The 21739-nt window shown below is 38.5% G+C and overlaps 1 protein-coding gene across 7 annotated transcripts in view; it reads left to right on the top strand.

Moving 5' to 3' along the window:
- Window positions 1-4883, top strand: part of atp11a (ATPase phospholipid transporting 11A) — a 46626-nt gene extending 41743 nt beyond the window's left edge. For 3 of the 7 annotated variants that reach the window (XM_035998413.1, XM_031291809.2, XM_031291808.2), the window contains one exon: window positions 919-3386. In XM_035998413.1, the coding sequence (XP_035854306.1) occupies window positions 919-1200 (282 nt within the window). In that variant the 3' untranslated portion in view covers window positions 1201-3386. Of the gene's footprint in view, window positions 1-918 lie in introns of all 7 variants that reach the window. The other 4 variants (XM_031291812.2, XM_031291811.2, XM_031291814.2 and 1 more) reach the window with 4 other exon arrangements.
- The last annotated feature ends 16856 nt before the right edge of the window (window positions 4884-21739 follow it).

Below are 21739 nucleotides of genomic sequence, written 5' to 3'. Positions count from 1 at the left end.
AATGGTGTTGTATGGCGTTACAGTATTTATTTACATATTCTTGTATATGCACTACATTTGCTTGGGTTGCGTTGCTCGTGTCTGAACAGGATGGACAGGATATTATCATCACAGCTGGCCAATCAGATTAAAGACAATGCATCACTTTATTAATTACATTTAATAAATAATTGAATTGTCTGCTGAGGCAGAATTGTGTCCAGGTTCAGGTTACTGCCAGAGGAAAGCTTTTTTTTTTTTTTTTTTCTCATTTGGCCTTTGTCCCTTTAGCCTTAACCTTCATGCTTTAATCTCTACTCCGAAATATCTGCTGTAGCGTAAGAAGAGTCAGACCTGTTACCCCTGATAGAAATTGGCTTTTGGCTTAGTTAGCTTGTAAAGCAGCCAGAAAAATAACTTAATACAGCAAGTACTGATGTTGTCAACATGCAGATGCAACTTTACTGAACTGGTAAAACCGTTTCTTTATGGGCCTCGCTTGGTGGCATCAATGTGGGGAAAGCTCTTTCCTGTTACAACGTGACAAAGTTGGAAAGATACTGTATTGCCCAAGATATCATTCTATATTGTAGCACTAATATTTCCATTTATTGGAACTACGACCAAGCCAAAACCATGAAAACTAACTAAGGAGAAACTAATAATAATGGAAACATACTATATTGCCCAAAATATAATTCTATACTGGAGCACTAATATTTTTATTCATTGGAACTAGGACCTAGCCCAAACCATGAAAACCTAGAAAACTAATATCCACAGTTTAAATTCTGGCCATCTGGGATAACAATGTCTCCTCCTCCTGCTCTCGGAGAGCCCTCTACGGCACAGTAAACATGTTTTCTTCTCTGGTTTTACTTTGTGTCTCCCTCTCTCCCCCTCTGTCTCATTTTCCTCCCTCTTTATACATTAACACAGAATGCTGATAAACTCTACAAGGGCCAGCTGTCCGAGTTCACCCCCCTGGCGTCTCTTCACGCGCCATCCAAGGCTGGCAGCCACCGGCGAGGCTCGGGCAACGAAAGGAACGCCCCAAACCCTCGAAGGTCTGAACCCTTTACCAAGAAAATCATGTTCACACGCTGGCGAAGAACGCCAGACTACAGCACCTTCACCCCCCTCCTCCGATTCGCAGATGGCTCCCACCACTCAAAGCAGGGACACACCTACAACGGGGCGGGGCCAGAGACCTCAGTTTAATTAATTTCCGTCTAGTGTTTTTATATTCTTCTATTCTAATATCGGATATAATGGCATCCATTTAGAGTTGAACTGAATGAAGGAGTAATTTGATAAATTGGTCCAGAAGCTGACCAGGTCACTGCAAAGTAAAGTTACACAAAAGTAACTGAAACTAATTTATTTATGTTACTGGAGTCAAATAACAGACTGTGATGCTAATAGCAGGTATCTATAATCCATCTGAAAGGGATTACAATAAAAGTGACCTTCACAAGTGGTCCCAAGTCAGCAGCCAAGTATGGCACAAAGCACTCTGGGACGGCTTTGGTAAGGACTCCATCCACAGGGCCTCGCTCGCCGCTACAACGTGCAAAGGGCTCAGCGTATCGATGTCAGAACAAACAGACTTTCTTAAATCACTGAAAAAATGTGCACTGGCCCTTTACATCTGCCTGCCTTTGATAGCTGGCAGCTGAAGTGTATTTTACTCCAATTTAAAGGATTTATATGACTTTTTGAAAAACAATTATGATGTGTTGTGATTGTGCTGCTGCTGCTGATGATGATGAAGACGGTAACAGTGCTTATTAAACATAGATATTTTCTGTTCTTCATCCCTACCATCTCTCTCTCTCTCTCTCTCTCTCTCTCTCTCTCTCTCTCTCTCTCTCTCTCTCTCTCTCTCTCTCTTTGTCTGTTCTTTCCCTTACAGGACTAACTGGTGTTGCCTGTGTGCAAACATATTATCGCGAAATACTCCCTAGGACTCTCTACAACATTGTAAGGAGGAGTGTAGTAGAGCAGTAAAGCCTAAGTGTTGGAGAGTTGGTCTTTTTTCCTATTTCATTAGTCAGTGTTTATTAAGAAAGACCGAATTTAGCTGCACGTCCAACACTTACGCTTTCAAACTCAAATTTAGGTAGTCTAGAGTAATTGGTGGAACAAATGTGTGTATCTGTGTGCAGTTGTTTGTGTGTATGTGTGTTGCATTCATTTCTGCAGGATCCCCTTCTGTCTTTTTGTCTCTAAAGCACTTTAACTGTAGACCTTCTTAAATGTATCTATAATGCTACTGTATATGCAAAGACCACATTTTTATATGGCTTAGAAAGAGATAGATGGTAGAAATAGCTATATTATGGCTTCCCAGCTGTTTCTCAATGCCTTAATGCCACATTGTAAATATTACATTATCTTCCACAGAGATTTTTTACCAAAGAAACAGACAATATGACGTCTTTTAGACAACAACTGATGGATACACTGCAGTGCTAGGTGAAGTGTGTGATCTATGGGTCAGTGTACACACTCATGGTTCTGTAAAACACTTTAAATAAAAAGAGTATGAAATTTAGTGGGCGTCTTTAAGGAAAATAAAAATTATGACGGTAGTAAAATGCAGCCCTCTTAATATGTGTAAAACCTTGGGTGCATGTCAGTTGTCAAGCTTTGAGAGCTTTGATTTTTACTTGCGTTCATTTTCCTCAAAGCACCTTAAAAGTTAACATACGAAACATGTCCGCATTGAAATCATCATAACACAACAAAATTATTCTATCAAGTTCCCCAAACTACTTGATGCCTTAAATAAATTAATATGCCGTTTTTCTGAGATTTGATTATTTAACAGACAGCCATTTATTGATGAGAACATAGTATGAAGTTGGAGACAGCAGCTGCTTAGCTTAGCTTAGCATAAAGACTGGAAACCGGAGGAAACGACTAGCTCTGGCTTTGTCAATACAATAAAACATTTCCCCAAATGTCAAACTGTTTCTAGAGGTATAACATAAGATAAAAAATGGAACTTCATGCACCCAAAGGAAGTGAGTATAATGAGTATCAGATATGCATACCTATTTATGTATTTTAGTTTACAGCATCTAATAGCTCAGTGTTAATGCTCTTAAACGCCTTATTGTTACAAGAGTCCAATGAGATTCTCTACCTTGAAAAGAGCCTCTGCAGTGCAGTCTTTAAATTTTGTCTCACACGTTCCTACTTCAACATTTATCCTCTCTGACTTTCTTTCTAGCTGTCTCTCTCTTCCTGTCCTCTCATTCCTTTTCTGGTGACGTGATGCTGATGTGGAAGTTTTCCTATCTCTGTGAGAGCCGCCTCCACCCGTCTGATCATACTCTCGTGTGTCCCTTTCTGCATCTTCTCGGACATTCATCCATATATCCATCTATCAATGTGAGACAGAGTACAAATTATGTTTTCTACTACTTTTAATAGTACTTCTATGAACCAAAGCCTTGTTGCTGCTAGAGATACTTATAGCTGATTTACATTAGGTGCCTTGTGGTAGTTTCTCTCTCTGCTGAACTGTCTTTGCTTGCTTTATGGTAAATTTACCATTAATAATAGGCATTTGGATCGCACAAAAGCACCGCAGATGATGGATGAAAGGATGCATGACTCAGGAGTGACTGAGAGAATGGATACGTGAGTGAAAAGGTGAATGTAAAAATCTGTTTTACATAGGTTATACTGTCCAAGAAGACTTATTTGGAACAAACAACACTGAAATATTTCAAGTAATACATGATCAATGAACAAATGATTTACTTACTGCACCAACACATTCAATGATTCACGTTTTCATGTTTTTTTATTGTTTATATTCCATATGTTTTATATATGTTCAGGAGGGCATCTGTCTCTGAAATGATATTTTTATTGTTTTCTATTATGTGTTGTGTGTGTGTGTGTGTGTATAATTCCTCTTTCCCAAATTAAGAGTGAGTGAGGGTCTCAGAGCACAAAATATATCAGTCTGATGTGATGTTGTCTTTAACTTTATTTCAATGATAGAAAACTTGAAGAGCTCCGTTTGATTGATCAATGTTACAAACTGATTTTTGTGTGTGTGTACATTTCCTTTGAATTTAACTTCAAAAAATTCTGGTTTTCTATTTTAATATTTATATAAAAGTAACAGTAAAGCAAAGGGGTTTTTATACTGTCGGATTATGTGGTAAAATCCACAGAATTTGTCTCTAAACTTCATTTGCAAAACAATAACATAATAACCTATTTTCTTACTCACCTCCTAGTAGTATCTGGTCATGCAGATTGGAACTACTTTCTACAAAAGCAGTAGTCCCAACTTTTTTACAGTGAAGTCTGTAGAATATCGGGGTGGAGACAGAAATCTCAGAGACTGATATCTCAGAACCTGGGCTGAGAAAACAAACTATCTGCATGGCTAGATACTTCAAGTTGAAATATTGCCTTGCATGTAAATGACCCATTGCAACGAACACAGCCTCAGAGCACTAGCCATGTAAGAGTAAATGAGCATTACAATTGTCCTAGTCTTGCATTCTAAAGTCATGTATAATCCCGCCATCACAATTGAGAATCACTTCTTGGAAATTAAGGTTTCTCTTTCTATCCACACACAAATCTACAAAATCCTGTATTGTGGAATATTATTATTATTATTATTATTATTATTATTATTATTATTGGAATCTAAACTGGAATCCACATTAATTAATGAATGAATTACAAAAAATATCCACATCAACTGTAGTGTTTTTTGTATGTATGATAGAGATCATGTAACCCTTTTTTTACGCTCTGGAGACAGTATTTGATTTGTGTCTTATTTATGTAGAAGAGTATTAGAACAACCAAACTGAGTTGAAACAAAAATACTGGACATGTATGTATGCATAGCTTTAATGCTTCTTTTTTTTTTTTTTTTAAATAAGAGATTTCTGTGGTGTTAGCTCAGATACACCCCTGCACTGAACCGTCTTGTCTGATGTTTGACACTTTGCTGTAGAAACTTTCAGAGCCATTATTGGTGGATTTAAGGTCTTACTGTACCAATCGCTCTTGCCCTAACTGTCCTGATCTTTCAAGACCACAGCTAAACGGACAGCCTTCGAACAGAATGTCATCCTTCTCTTTAACAATGTATTATTGCATAGTGTTATATTTCTCATAACCAACAGTATCTATAAATCGCTGTACACGCAGCTACAGTATATACAATATATAAATGTAGTTATGTTAATTGATGTACAGTTTTTGGGTCTTTTTATATGCAGTTTTTAACAGTCATATCGAGATTTACTTGTGGATTTGACAATGGCAAACAACTGTACATTTACTTGAAAGTAAAAATAAAAATCTGAAATAATGTCATATGTTTTAGTGGTTATTTGCAGCTGCATTTCATGCATCATCCACATGGATGCAGTAGAGTATTTCTGATGTGTCAGACCTTTGAGTCCTTTTTTAAAGAGCTGAGTTGACAAATCAAACGCACCTGAAGAGTTACCAAATATTTGAAGCTGATGAGATACAATCAAAATGATATTTAATGAGTGGTTTAGAGTATCAAACCAACCTGTGCTTGTATATGCCGCTCAAACAAAACTACCAGTTGTATGAATGACACTTCGGAAATGGTAAAAAAAAAAAAAAAGGGACAAATTTTAGATTCAATGTGTTCCCCAAAGTTGCTCCAGGGCTGCCGTCTGCACCATCTAAGGACGTCAACAAGATTAGGATGGAGGTTTTGAATCGATTGGATTCTCTTCATCCTTTTCGCTTCTCATCTGCACTGATCTCCACGTTCTCTCCTCCACAGCTGGGAGCCAAAGAGACCTGCTAGTGTGTCTGACAAGGATGGAGAAATATCTAGGCCAAGACCGTCAGAGGTGAAATTTGGGGAAGAAATACGAAAAGTAGATGTGAAAAGTGGCTGTGCATTTTCATTGTGGTTGCACAGACCTCTTTTACCGCCGCCTCTTTTTTTTCAGTAGCTAAATTGCAGTGACTCATTCAATCATTTTAAAGCTTAGAGCAGAACGACCAAAGTCTTAATGTTTCACCACCTATTTCATCAAACCCCACTAAAAACTTAAATATGCAATGTGTTTACCTCTAATTTCATGTTTATGGTGTATTACTTAGTATGGATTCTAAAAATATATAGAGAGGTGGGAGGTGTAACTCAAGGTGTAACCAAGTCCTTTACAACCTTTTCACCATCAATTTAGTCTTTATCTTATCTGTTTGAGGTTAGATTGCTTGAAGCAATAGTAAGACAAAACACAACGTTTTTGAGGTAGGTGTTTGTGTGTGCTTTGTGAGGGCTGTAACAAAGTGTTAGATTGAGATGAATTCACACCCCCAACATATGAAAATACCACTGACTGTAAAAAGAAAAAAAATACTCAACATATTGAGTAGACATAATGAAATGGTAAAAACAGAAATGGGACTGGCAGAGAAATCAAAGGCACGGAGTAGATTTCGGTTCATTTTCCATCATGTTGAGAGGCTGACTGAAGCTGCAATAAACGACAGGTGACTTATAAATATGAGATTTCAGTAGTAATCCTGTGTCATGCGCAAAATCCTTTTTCGTTGTGAGATCAGGGTTAAAGGAAAGGTTTGACATTTGGGAAGTACGCTATTTGCTTTCTTGCCAAGAGTTGGATGAGAGTAGCTTGGCTCAGCCCAAAGATGTGGTCTGGAACTAGTTGCTGGGCTACCAACAGGGACTCCAGGCACTTGTTTCCCGTCTTTGTGCTAAGCTAACCGGTGTTGGCTATGATATGAGGGGTTAGACCCTCTGCACACTCTCTGTTTAATACCTGACTGGTCACTCCTACCAGGTGACATTGAAAGGGTCTGTGTCTGAACCATGCTGCTTAATAATAGGGGTTCCACAAGGCTCAGTCCTGGGCCTCCTCCTCTTCTTAATGTTATGTGCAGCAAGTCCAGAATGCTGCTGCCCAACACTTTGCTTCACTGTCTCCTTTTTACTGCTCTCATCCAGTTCAAGACTTTCCATTACTAAATGTAATGTAATGTAGCCATTCCCCTCGTTTTGGAGTCACTCATTCCCTCCACACATCACCACAGCCGACAGCAGAATAAAAAACACATCAACAAAGATAGTGTGAAGGATCTTCTTTTGTCATCTTCTGCAGCAACTTTCAGCTTGTATGGAAGCCTCTACTCAAAATGTTCTATAGGACTCAAATATGCAATGTGCAATGATTATGAATTATACATTTAAACCTTTTTATGTTCCTTTTATGGGTCTGGGATGAATGATGAAGCTGCAAAAATCAAGTTGGTGTTAGTATTTAATATGAGCTGTGTACTATATTATAATTATGATACGCTGACAATCTAAAGAATAAAAGGAAATTGATTTGTGTGGATTTTATTTGATTATCAATTAACAATCAGCTCTCAGCTACAGTCATTTGGGCACTGGAAAAAACAAGTGTGTGTGTTTGTTTCTGCCCAAGTCTGTGCCCAGCAGTAGGTCTGACACTCAAACTAAATCATTAGACCTAAGACCTACACGCACACATGTACGTACACACTCACACACACACACACACACACACACACACACACACGCACACACACACACACACACACACACACACACACACACACACACACACACACACACACACACACACACACACACAGTATCTCGTCTCGTGGTTATGTCAGCATGTGTCATTAAATGGAGGGAGGTGATGGAGGCATCCAAACGTGAAATCTACGAATTAGCTGTGAAATTGCTGTTATTTGCCACCAATTGTTTATGACTCCCTACATATTGTTTTTTTGGGCTCCTCTTTTGTCCGTACAAAGGGCTTTCAATCATTACAATGGCCTCGCATTTAATGGGGAGTTTTGAGAATGGAAACACACATACACACACTCAACAAGAGGGAGGCTTATTAATTGATTAGTTAGTGTTTAGTGAGCATTAACACAAACATGTAAAAAAGTTAAGAAAGATTGAAACATTTTAAATATATTTTCTGTCATAATAGCTCCTTTTATCTCAGACTCTTCTTCTTCTCTTCACCTCCAGTCTTCTCTAAACAAGGGAAATTGTGCAGAAACTTTATTTCATCTGCCCTTCAGTCTTGTCACTTCTTTGTCACTCTCATCACTGTCTTGACACACAATAGAATAAAATACAACACAATACAAGACAATCTGAACCTTAAAGACTTCTAGTTAGCTGAAAGCTTAAGGGGCTAATAGGCGTAATCTGGAGTGCACATGAACAATATACTGTGTGCACACCTTTCTCTTCGCACTCAAGGTCACTGCTGGATTTTCCATTTCATGTGGGGACTGCAAAATGATTTCATAGGTTTATTCCATAAACATATTTAAATACTGTATATGCTTTAATTTACCATTCAGTTCCCAGCACTGTGTATTTAAATACTAACTGCGTGTCAATCACTGCTCATGCACAGGCATTCATTCTCCCTTGTGGGGGGAGGGGCTTAGGAGACCGTTTTGGGCTTTAGCGGAAAGGGGGGGGGGGAGGGACTGAGAAGTTGTTGATGTTCAAATTTTTTGGCTAATAAGTCCTGGATCTTCGCAATCCTACCTACAGCATCTTTAATAAAGTATGTTTAAATAGGACAGTAGAAGCAGCTGTTCAATTTCGCCCTAAAAAGCAGTGAGGTTTTTCTCCTCTCAGGAAAAGAGTCAGGGCTCCCTCACTAATCAATATCACTCACTACCACTGTAAAAAAGAAAAGAAAAAAGGATCTAAGGATTTTCTTTGTAACATAACATACACTTATTTCCTTTTGCCCCATGGATGTAGCCTATGATAAGACCGGTTCCCTAAAAAATGAGAGAAACAGCGCCATTCAAGTCTGTGTGGTCAATAAGAATATCGCAGCCTTACCTACCTGAGAGAAGCCTGCCAGGTGTTCCTTGATTAATAGTTAAGTAGCAAACAATCAAACCCCTCTGTAAGGACACTACGAAACGGTGTACGGACACGTTGCTGGAAAAGAAACTCTGGGGTGAATTGTGATACTGTCACACTCTGGACATACTTGACACAACTGAAAGTTGACGACATAATTAAACACCGTTAGCTAGTTGCCAGTGGCAGTAACGTTACCTAGCATAACTAGCTAGTTTCCCAGTGTTGCTAATTATATCGCGACGGAGAGAGGAAACGAAGACTGTCAACAAACAAACAAACAAACAAACAAACAAACAAACAGTGGACTGTCAAAGAGGAAGACTTCTGTCAACAAACAAACAAAATGACTGTCAAAGCAGCAAGTTGCAGTTTGACATTTCCATTATGGAAAAAGGGTGGACTTCGACAACAAATGTAAGTCATGTATTTTCTGGTTTGTCTCGTTTGCTCGCTATTTTCTTTCCTGATGTTTAAATGTCCCGCCGTTGCTGCCTGTGTGTATTTCACTCTTTGCAGTGTACTTATTGATGTTATGGTATATTGGATGGTATATAATGCAACTGTGGCTTTGAATAATGTGAAATTTCTCCAGTTTTGCATTATTGGTTGTTTAAAATCACCTGTTGAATGTGTGTAATTTGTGAATGGGCCTGTGCAGAAGGCCTGCTAGCTGCGTGTGAGGATTTCTTGGTTCTTGGTATGGTATTAAAGCTCAGCTGTATGACTATTGAGCAAAGTAACTCTATAGGCCTTGTAGACGATACTCTATGTGTACCATGCAAAAGATAAGAGCGAGTAAGTCATGTATTTGATACATGCATTGATACTTTTTTTACATAAACAAAAAGTTTCAGATCTGTGAATGTTTTCTCAGTATTCAGTACTGATCTGTAGGCCTACAAAGTATCAGAGCATAAGCTTTGTTGTACTGTATATTTGTGTCTGCTGTGTGTAAGTCATATATGTGCATTATGTTTTTATGTGAACATAAGCCTTTGAAATGAGCGCTTATTCAGAGTTAATTCAGCTGGCCCCAGTCTGGCCCCTGTGGTTTAAATGGGCCAGAGCGTCACTGAACAGACAGAGGTGATAGCCTGTTTCATGTTGGCGGAGGCTAAATATGGGACACAGACTGCATCACACTGCTGACTGTCTCAAGTGCAGAAACAAATTAATCTGGTTAGCGTGTATCCCCCTTCTCAATGCTGAATGGAGTCCAAGTGCCAGTGGCAGAAAGCTGACATTTTTTCTGCTGTTCTTCCAAGCATTTCCCTTTTTCTCACCAATAACTGAATCACAATTAGTGATTAATTGTGATACTGAATTAATTTTGTGATTGTAGACTACCACGCATACATCTTCTTCTTACAAATATAATAACTTCAATATTTGACAAAAAGTGTTAGAGAAAAGTCTAAAAAATGAATGCAGTATGTGCATATCAGAACTTAGTTTTGTCTTCTCTCCTCTCCTCTCCCATTAATCATCTCACGACCCCTCAGATTTATCTCTAAACTAGCTAAGTAGTTAAAACTAGCTCCATCTCGAGCAGCTATAACAGTAAACTGCTGCTTACACATTGATGCATCAGTATTAATAATATAATTCATTATATCAGTCACAAGACCAGGGTTTCTGCAAAACGAGTACTTTAACTTTTAATAATTGTAATAACTGTAGCTGATAATATTTTTACTTAGGATTTCAAATGCAGGACTTTAACTTGTAAAGGAACATTTTTACAAGGTGGTATTGTTTTTTTTACTCAAGTAGAGGATCTGAGTACTTCTTCCTCCACTGTTTGTTTTTTATATTTCGCCCTATTTTTGTGCTGTATGTATGTATCCTCTCCAGCCCTCTGTACTCGTCCCCTCCCTCCCTCCCTCTTGTCTACCAATCAGGTTGATTGATTTTATGCCTCTTTATATCGAGCGGAGCAACCGTTGTCAATAAATGTCAGCTGTCCTCCGACCCTTCTCTCTTTTTCTCACTCACTCACTCACTCACTCACTCACTCACTCACACACTCACACACACACACACACACACACACACACACACACACACACACTAAATAATACCCAGTTTACTATTTGTTTAAGCTACTTTATTCATGTTCCATATAATGTGCACATGTGTATGTTGTTAGTTCTAAGTAACATGTGTACAGCTATCACTGAAATCACTTAACAAGCAATACTCCCTTTCATTCCAGTTGCTTCTTTATTGTCGTTACACAATTTAGCCAACAGAGGGCACATTTGACCACAGAGCTTTACTGTTCTTCTAGTATTTTGTTGCTAATATTCCCGTTTTTCTGTGGAATTTGAAGTTTGTATTTAAGTTTCGATATTGTGTAGAAGCACACACGCATGCACACTGCTGTGTTTTAAAAGATTTTGGCTTTAACCCCTTTTGTCTAGCTCATATTACATAATCTCACAAACTGTATAGCTTATAAGGAGCAAATACTCATCAGCCATTTTACACTAACTTTAATCAAGTCAGAAACTTGAAGCAGTTGATGTCACATACAGAAACCCATCATTTGAGTATTTATGGAATCATTGTTTGTGATCTTTATTAAGTGCTCTTCTGTATAACAAATCTGGTTATTTTTAAACATAAGACATCATTTTACTGGTAAAAGGGTTACATATTGCCAGGGATCACAAAAGTTGTTACCTGTAAACATGACATTTTACCACATGTACTTAACAAACATAGCTGCAGTGTCAGATAGGGCGGCACGATATGAGGAAAATATGCGATCTGCGATACGTTGTTGAATATCGCGATAACAATATTACTTGCGATAAATAAACAGATATTAAAGTGTACTCAGTTCTGCAGCTTTCAGTATTCTGCTAAAATACAACAAGTTGCTTACTGAATTTATAACAAAGGAGAGGAAATCATTTCCAACATTCTTTTATTGAACAAATTGAACATTGAATTAAATATAAAAGGCACCACTAAAAAAAAAAAGAACATTTTAAAGTGCAGTTTTTACTGATATTTTCTTTCAACTAACGAGTGTTTTTCACGATATGTTGCAGCCTTTTGCGATATGTTAATTGTGCCAGTTGATATTGCAATGACGATAAATCAATATATTGTGCAGCCCTAGTGTCAGTACACAGTTTCTATCAAACTTACCAACACACTAAATGCTTGCTCTTGGGGGAATTACTAGAATTATTGGGGCTTTGTAAACTATAGAGTGTGGTCTAGACCTACTCTATCTGTAAAGTGTCTCAAGATAACTCCTGTTATGATTTGATACTATAAATAAAATTGAATTGAATTAAATGGAATAAGCCACTAGAGCAAGCCACATGAGATACAATCTATCCGTGAGCACTCTGGCAGTCTCTCTCTCTCTCTCTCTCTCTCTCTCTCTCTCTCTCTCTCTCTCTCTCTCTCTCTCTCTCTCTCTCTCTCTCTGTATGTGTGTGGTGTGTTTAAGTGTAGCCATTGATCTCATATAATTGTTCAAAGGCCGGAGCTGTAAAAGGCCTGCTGATGGATGTGCGTGGTCTGTAGTAAAAAAAAAAAAAACTGTACTTGATGGTTATATTTTTATTTAATTGGTTCAAGATCCAAATGTATGGCACCAAACCTTTGCTATTTCATACACTGACTAAATGTCTTATGTTTATAATATTATGAGGAAGGATTTTATACTCGCGCTGATAGTTTTCTTTTGTTGTGATGATTGCAAGGTACACAGTAGAAGTACAGTATGATCATATTACAAAGTCATCTACGCGGATTGTGAGCTTGCACCTAGCAGTGTCTTGCTGAATTACTTTGCTTTTGCATTGTGGCAGAAGTTGAGCATGGTTCAACTTTGTTTTTTTTGCTTCTGCGTTGACACATGCATATCAATGAAGGGGCTACATTTTTTCATGCATTGCTGTAGAGCTGCACGATAGGAGGAAAATATCTAATGGCAATTATTTTGACTGATATTGCGATTGCAATATGAGTCACGATATTGGAGGAAATGATCATTTTTGTATAATTATTCTCATTTTCATTGAAAAATATTAAAATTTGCAAGGATCTGTACCAAACAAATATGTTTTCTTCAGTCTGTAGAATACTATTTGTAGGTTGGGACGTCTCTGCAGCACCACAATACCTAATTCAGAATGGTTTGACACATATTTTGCCTTTAACAAATATTGCATCCCCGTTTAATTTGGATATTGCACTAGTCCATATTGCGATTTTGATAAAATTAATTCATTAATTAATTATTAATTATATATATTAATAATAATAATTAAATTTATTAAAATAATAAATAAACAGTGCTGTTGTTTGTCTGAATGTGGCCTTACACAGTATTGTGTGTATCTGTGCTAAAGGATCATTTAATTTTTCTGTGATTTGACAGATTTAAATAAAAGTTTATATCTATCTCAGGACTGACATTTTGAAACCACCCCCTCTGCTAAAAAACATTTAATCCATGCATGAAATAAGTTGAAAAATACATGCATTAAAGGAGCCAAAGTTTTAAAGGTCCACGTTTGCCCATCATATCTCACTAGGCTGTGATTCTGGATTCAAGGGATCTGCCTATTTATCTGTCCTTGATTTACCATATCATTGTCAACTCTGGAAAGGGTTTGTGGCATCTAAAATGAGTTATTCACACATAAACTACGTTTACAGACTGTACCTTTTCTATTCAATGATATTCTGTTCTGATGGCCAGGTTTCCACGCTGTGAAAAAGAGGCAGGGTCAAGTCTAATTAGCAGGTGAAATTCGTTCCCTGCCTTTGCATCTTTCAGCAGGAGGCTTTTTTGTTTTCTGTGGGAATGGGGAGGCCTAGTTTATTTGTGTGTGTGTGTGTGTGCGTGTGTGAGAGAGAGACAGAGGGAGATCCCCTTTCCCCCCAGGGTTATATCATTACATGGATAATTAGGCCAGGTCAACCAGAGAAGGAAGAAGACAATTCCACTGAATTCAAGAGGACCTCTGTCTGTGTCTTACTGGTTTGGAAAAATGTATATTGTGCATACACACACATAATAAGTGCAAGACAGGAGTCTTTTTCTGTTTTGTCCTATGTCACTCCCTTGGTTAAAGAGGTATCAAAAACACTTAAAATAAAAAAGAAAATGTTCTTTTTGGATGTAATTACTAGTGGTGTCAACAATAATCGATTCGGCAAGGCATCGCAATGCGGGGCATGCGCGATTCAGCATCGATGCGGCAAAGTGCCATAATCGATTATGTCACTAAAACCTGCCACACTAAAATCAAGCACGTTGAAAATACAACTAACTTTACGAACCATGTTGATTGTTGGCGTCCTGAGTTGGCTTCAACAACAACAAATCATCACTCATTCAAAGCACTGAAAGCAGTGATTTATGTTTTCTTTTTCAGGTTTGAAAATGTCATATCCAATACCCTGTACCATTTAATTTTATTTTATTTAATGGCATTTATGTTAAAGATACAGGAGAGTGATAATACACACATAGCAGCAAATAAAATCTGTTGTTCAATATCTGACTGCTTGTATTGCCTCATGACTGATGAAAAATTTGCCTTGTTGTGTGCAGTAGAATTTTGATGCATCGCAATGCATCATAGAATCGAATTGAATCGAATCGTTACCTGGTGAATCGTAATCGAATCGAATTGTGAGGGCAGTGCCAATGCGCACCCCTAGTAATTACAGTATTGAACTCATTCTGACAAGCTCAGACAGGCTCACTGAATATCAGTTGACACAAAAACCTTCAAAACTCATTTTTGGCTGTGTGACAAATGACAAAATATACTGTACTGTATGTCACTAAATCATCATCTAACAGGCATTGCAGATCCCGAATGCTCTCCAGACTTTTAAATAGTTTTCTTTCAATTGTTGCATGATGATTGTTCTGCATTCTGATAATCCACAAGATCAAAGTTGACTTCACTCGATGAATAGGCTGGTGATGTCACCACTGCATTGCAGCACCAGTGAGTTCAGCATCCAGGACACTATTTAGTGTACTGAACAGAAAACACTTGAATAGCCAGAAACACTTATTGTGTTCTTCAGGTTCCCTCTCCTTTAAAGTATGCTGGCAATAAAGTAGTGTCCTCCGGATGACTGAGGGCTATAGTGGTCTGAACCTATGCACCCACAGATGAGACTTTCTACAGAGGACTAGGGATGGCTATCGTTGAATTATTTTCGATACCAATACCGTGAATTCAATACCGGTTCCTGAACAATACTTTTTTCATACCAATTTTATGAAATCCATTTTTAACAAAATAGAATTACAACATTAAACATTACAGTACAAATTTTAACATTAGCCAATCACAAGTATTATTAGATCTTGATACATAGCATGCTGCATGATGTTGGCTCACTGACGCTGATGAGATTTACTATATAGGTATTGAAATTTGGTATCAAATGACAAGGCATTTTTCGATACTCGACACCATGGAGGCAATTCGGTCGGTGCCTAAAAGTAATGAAGTTCGGTACCCAGCCCTACACAGAATTCAGTTCAGTGCCACAAACTCACGGAGACAAAACTAATGCTTTGTTAAAGCCAGGGCCGGAGGAATAGAGGATCTTGATGTAATTGTTTGTGTTGTCTGTCTACCTATCTTAGGTAATGTTTTACTGTTAAAGTAGCTAACCTTGTATGTAATCAATTGGTTTGGACCAAGGATTCATATTTCTCCCCGTCCTTTCATTTAACTGGGTTTACTTGAAGACAAAAACCTCACTGACTATATTCAAACACACACACACACACACACACACACACACACACACACACACACACACACACACACACACACACAACCATGACATGTTTACCTTTCTTCACAGTCCTCATTCACTGCTGAATTGATCCAATCTGAGCAGCCTTGGAAAACTGTATTCACTTTTGTTAGCATTCATTCTCGTCTTTCTTCCTTATTTCTCTTTTGTTTCTCCACTTGCTGCCTCTATAGCTCTGTTTTTTTCTTCTCCTCTAACCTTGGATACTTCTGAGAGCCACGATTCTGTTGACAATATGACATGTCTGGGAAGCTGTGGTACTTGGTAAAGTTTTCTAACCACTTAGTTTTCAAGGATTGTGGAGATGAAAACAGTATCAATACAGGTTGGGTCGATACGTAAAAGTTGGTGTCATCCACTTCATTCTTGCAAAGTTTCTTCTCCGACCACAGCAGTAAATAGTAGGGCTGTCAATCAATTAAAAAAATTAATCTAATTAATTACATTCTCTGTAATTAATTAATCGAAATTAAACGCATACATAATTAACGGTGCCTGAACCGATACTTTTTAAGAAAGTAAAAAAAGAAAAGAAAAAAAAAAAGGGTACTAAACAACAGTTGGTGACATTAAAGAACGGCTTGTTTATTGCTAAGGCCATATGGTCAAAATGAAATGATTTAATAATAATGTATAACAATAACAATAACTTATTTTACTAGTAAATTGCTGTTGAACGACAAAAACAACCACCAGGTGGGAAAAGGACATTTACAATAACTTCAAATGCACCACGAGTCTGTAGTTTACCAGTTTCAATGAACGCACCGTCTGTGTTGTTTTTCCGACGGCTAAAACACAGTCAAACTTTACACCGTTTAGCGTTAGCTGTCAGCATTTTAACCGTTTTTAATCCAGCTACTAGCTAGCGGTAGGCTAACGTTAGCTGCTGTCGAGTATAGTGTTAACTAGCGTCACGTGCAGCGGTGTTTGTGTTGCCTGTGTCGTCTTCAGAGCATCAGAGAGAAGTGCAGACATATCAGTGGCACCAGATTTCGGTAGCCAGGGTTGGCAGGAAGAAGATTTTTACAAGTAAATGTTCCAATTAATGATCCAGGCAGCACATTCTCGTCTCTCTCCTTCATTTTACAGTCCAATGGTGGCTAGAACGGCTGGAATGGATTAATCTGCGTTATTTTTTTTAACGCGTTGTTGTTTTCTCAGATTAATTAATCGAAATTAACGCATTATTTTGACAGCCCTAGTAAATAGGTTTACTATTATTGTATAAGCATTTGATGTAAGGTTAAACTGACTATAAAAAGGTGTGGGCAGTAATTGCTATTTGATATTAGCTCCTAAAACACATTGTGTCTCAACTCCTCCACCATAATTGCTCAAGGATAAATATATATATAAAAAACTCTAATGAAATATACCTCAGTCTGTACTATTATTTATTTATTATTAATAATTTGGCTAAACTTTCAAATCCAAGGAGACACATACAAACTAGTTTTGAGCAGAAAACTAAATAATCTCTCTCATTCCTTTCCCTCCACCTCTACTCCCTCTTTCTCTCCCAGCAGTCATCTGATAGGAGTTGAAAGTCGCCTCTTTGATTCGACAGACAGACAGACAGGACTCTAGGCTAAATATTTATCCATATTAGGGTTTGTATTTTCTGTATTTTTGAACATTTATTTTCAGTTGAATGTGGTCAGATCTCTCTGTGGCTTTTCACAGAGGGAATCTGAGAAAGAATTGGCACCGTAGTCAGGCGTTCCTTGGCTTTGCTCTAATTGATACATTTCCCAGATTCAACAGTATAATACCCTCCTTTGCAACATGTAACACAGAGTGTGATAATATGCACACTTAGCTGGTTTTTGTAAAATGTTTATATACAATACAGCAGGTCAGTAATCTGATTACCCTATCCTCAACCTTATCCCTATCCTCCTCATGTTGGAGTATAGAGGCTACTTGTCTGTTTTCAATACATTGATGCATAACTTTAATTACAGTAATGATGTTTCCCTTCATCCAGTTCTGTCTGAAATCTTTGTCATGCATATGCCTACATGTAAAACACTAGTAGGTAACCCAGTTACATGCATAGTTGGCCAAGAAATCATCTTTCTCTGGCAGAAATCTAGCTTGGCCATTGTATTTCTCTAATCCCCTACCCTGATTTTGAAAACCAGGTTTCAAGAAGTGACTCATATGAGATTTTACTGATCTACCATCCTCAATGATTACATTTAGGCAACTAAAATGACTCAGTCAAGCTTAGAGAAAACTTAAAAGAAACATTTGAATTTGTTTTGAGACAAATTACCTCTTCACTGTTCAGAACAGCTTTTTTGAGTTGTAGGACCAACTGAATCATTGTTGTATCAATCGGCATTACATGTAACATTAACACTTAACACAATGAAGAAAACTCAACATAAACAGATGTTACATTTAAGCTAACAGACTTTGTGTGTGTGTGTGTGTGTGTGTGTGTGTGTGTGTGTGTTTTTCGTGGTTTCTTTCGATGGTAGTTAAAAGATTAACGGTGTCCATGTGTTCCCATGGTCTCTGTCTTCAGACAACAATGCCTATATCTCACACACACACACACACACACACACACACACACACACACACACACACACACACACACACACACACACACACACACACACACACAAACGTGGTGGTTTTATCAGCCCATCAACTTCTAGTCAACCTGAGCTGCTTGAAGTCAGAGCTTAGTAGTGTCGCTGGTTGATTTCACACAGACACACACACACACACACACATTGACTCTCACACACAGATACACACACAGATCCCCAAGAGACTGAACTCGATCCCTGGCTCTACTGGCTTGTCAATCGCTTGTGGGATTGGCTTACAGATAATTGACAGTTTTTGGAGCTGGTCCCAGTGGCAGGTAAAGAACGCTGGAGGAGCTCGACAGGTGAGAGCTTGAGTGGATGTGTTTATGTAGGCAAGTGAGTCCTGGGTACAGTGCAGGGCCGCATTATCTGATAACAATCAATCATAGAGATTAAGAGTGTGTGTACAAGTAGAAAGCGCTCTTTAATCTATGGTACAGTAATTTTGTTTAAAGAGCATCTAAAGTGTTACTAAAAGCTCCTTTTTCAAGAGCATCTTTTCAGAAACAACCTGAGTTAGATGAGAAGACTGATACCACTCTCATGTTTGTATGCTGAATATAAAACTGGAGCCAGAGACGGTTAGCTTAGCATAAAGACAAGCAGCAGGGGGGAAACAACTAGCCTGCCTCTGCCCAAAGGTGAAAAAATCTGCCTAATATATGAGCCCAAAATGTGGAAGACGAAATAATAACTTTTTTAGCAAATAACTCTATTGGGATGAATGGGGCGCCAGGGCGATATACACACTTCATCTCCATACAAGCTGAAGTGCAACGATAGGTCGATTAAGCGCTTAGTCAATCTGCAGAAAATAACTTTCAAGTATTTTTAAAAAAAGCCAAATATTCTCTGCTTCTCTGATGATTTGCTGCTTTTCTCTGTTGTAGATTGATCATCTTTTGGTTTTGGGGTTGGTGCGACAAAAGGGAAACGTTTGAAGCCGTCGCTCTGGGAAACTGTGAAGGTTAATTGATAAACCTACAGTGGAGGCTTTCCTTGCCTTTAGATTACACTTGTCATGCCAGCTTTCATTGGCAGTATGAAGTATCACAGATGTGACGGATAAATAGCTGTGCAGAAACTATTACATTACTACAAGGTAGAAGAGCAGTCCAATGGTAATCAAACCAAGCTGTCGTGCAAATGTAGAGCAGGGACAGAGTACAATCAAGACAATACAAATACTGCAAGCAACAACAACAACAAAAATAAATTTAGAGAATAATCTAAAAGGCTAAGACGTAGTACATAAAACAAAATGTAAGGGTAACGAAGATACACATAAAAAAAGAAACATAAGGGCTGGGGATCGATCCGCCACCTGTCATGTCACACCATCAAGTCCTTCAGCTAGGGACATTTGGGAAATGCAGGTCTCGAATATATTGAAAGAAGGGGTCCCATATATTACAAAATTTCTTCAGCGAGCCCCTAGTATGGATCTAATTCTTGTTACTTTGGCAAAGCCAAGAACCTCCTTTTATCTAAGTGGTATGTGGAGGTGGTGTCGGAGATTTCCATTTCAACAAGTGTCTGGAGATTAAGTTGACAAAAGCTACCATGTAGGGCTGAAATGATCACTCGAATAATTTGATTACAAAAATGCTTCGAGGCAAATTCTCTGCCTCGAAGCTTCGTTTAATTCCAGTCAGTCGTGTTATGCGGCCAGCTCCGCTCAGAGTCATTGTTTCACACGGACTGTTATTAACGACGCACACAACATTTAGTGGCGCGATGGCGGAGAGCACGGAGCTAGCGGCAGAAATGACCGAAAACATGATAAATTATGGACATCAAGTGGATAAATCTAGGATGTAAGAGTTTGGATTTATTGCTCAACAACTACGAAAAAAGGCACAACTTCGAGGCTGGATAGAAAAACTCCTGAGAAGGCTAAAAAGACAGCAAAGACACCCCCGTGATGGCTAACTCCTTAGTTTTTAGCAGGAAAAATCGGTAAGAAGCTACGTTTTATAACAGTTGTGTAACTGCTATAAATCATCTTATGCTTTGTGTGTGGGCTTAATTGAATCATGAGATACTAAGCTTTCAATTGTTGTATCGCATGGCTGTATATTTTGAAGATTTAATGCTTTAAAGTTATAAAAACGTTCATGAGTGGAGCTTACAGCGACGCCACAGCCACAAAGTGTGCCGTCCACGGTACAGTGATCCTTGAGGCAAAATCATTTTTTATCCGATTACTCGATTAATCGATGAAATAATCGCTAGAATATTCGATTACAAAATAATCGTTAGCTGCAGCCCTACTACCAAGCTTTTCTCTGAGGAAGAGAATGATAATGTAGGTGGGATCACACCAAACAATGCTATCATAGCATTGGGTTCAAGCAGTTTACCAATGACTTTTGACATTGAACTGAAGATTTCTACTCAGTAAGACTGTAAAGTGGGGCAAGACCAGAACATATGTACATGGCCCGCTGGAGCCTGTTGACATCTGTCACAAGTATGGTCAACATCTTTTATTTATTTTAGAGCGCCTTACTTTAGTGAAATATGCACTGTATTATTTTGCACTGAATCAGTCCATGTTTTGCACAGATAGATGATTTATGTACGTTGACAAGGACATCGTCCCAAAGTTCTTCAGTAATCACCTTTCCCAGTTCCTCCTCCCAAAGTGCCTAACCTAAGCGCATGGATTATATTTGAACATAAATATATGACATCATTCCTTTCAGAACAGGTATTGGTTTGAGGAATAAGTCCACCGGTGAGTGAATTGATAGGTTAGGAAATTGAGGGAATATGTTTCTAACAAAGCTGCGGATCTGTAAATACCTGAAGAAATGTTGTTAGGGAGGCGGGGAAAGCCTGGTTCGTCATTATTGGGGCTGCAGTAGAGTACGTTTGCAGACCGAAGCATTGTCTAACCTAATTCCAAATTCTCAAGGACGATTTAACAATTGCATTCTTAGAGTAGGCAAAGGAGGAACTCTTAATAGGAGAGTGAGCTAATGCTGAAAGTGACATTGGAGCGCTAGAAACAGCTTCCATTTTAAGCCAGACAGGTAGCGAGAGGTATGAGTCAAATTTTGGTAGACTGTTACTGCCAGATCTGCACTCTAGTGGGGGGGGGGGGCCACTAGAGTGCAGATCTGGCAGCATTTTTCTGTCCCGCGTCCGACAGAGCAGTAACCGAACCCCGAGCCCGCCAGGCATTAAGATATTTATGTCCGAGTCCAACCTGAGCCCAACACAGTTAAAATCTCGTTTTTTTTCTCATACTAATGACACATATGTTTGTTTGTGTGGAAAGGCATTCGGAAATGTCAACAGATGAGCGCATCAGCGCACACGGGGCAACAAGCGGGCTCCCGACGTGTTCAGTTCTGGTATCCATCCTCTATCCCCCGGCCAC

The sequence above is a fragment of the Sander lucioperca genome, chromosome 24, assembly GCF_008315115.2.
Source record: "Sander lucioperca isolate FBNREF2018 chromosome 24, SLUC_FBN_1.2, whole genome shotgun sequence".
In the NCBI taxonomy this organism is placed as follows: Eukaryota; Metazoa; Chordata; class Actinopteri; order Perciformes; family Percidae; genus Sander; species Sander lucioperca.
The sequence above is the reverse complement of the archived record's forward strand: the minus strand, read 5'-3'. Positions and strand labels throughout refer to the sequence as shown.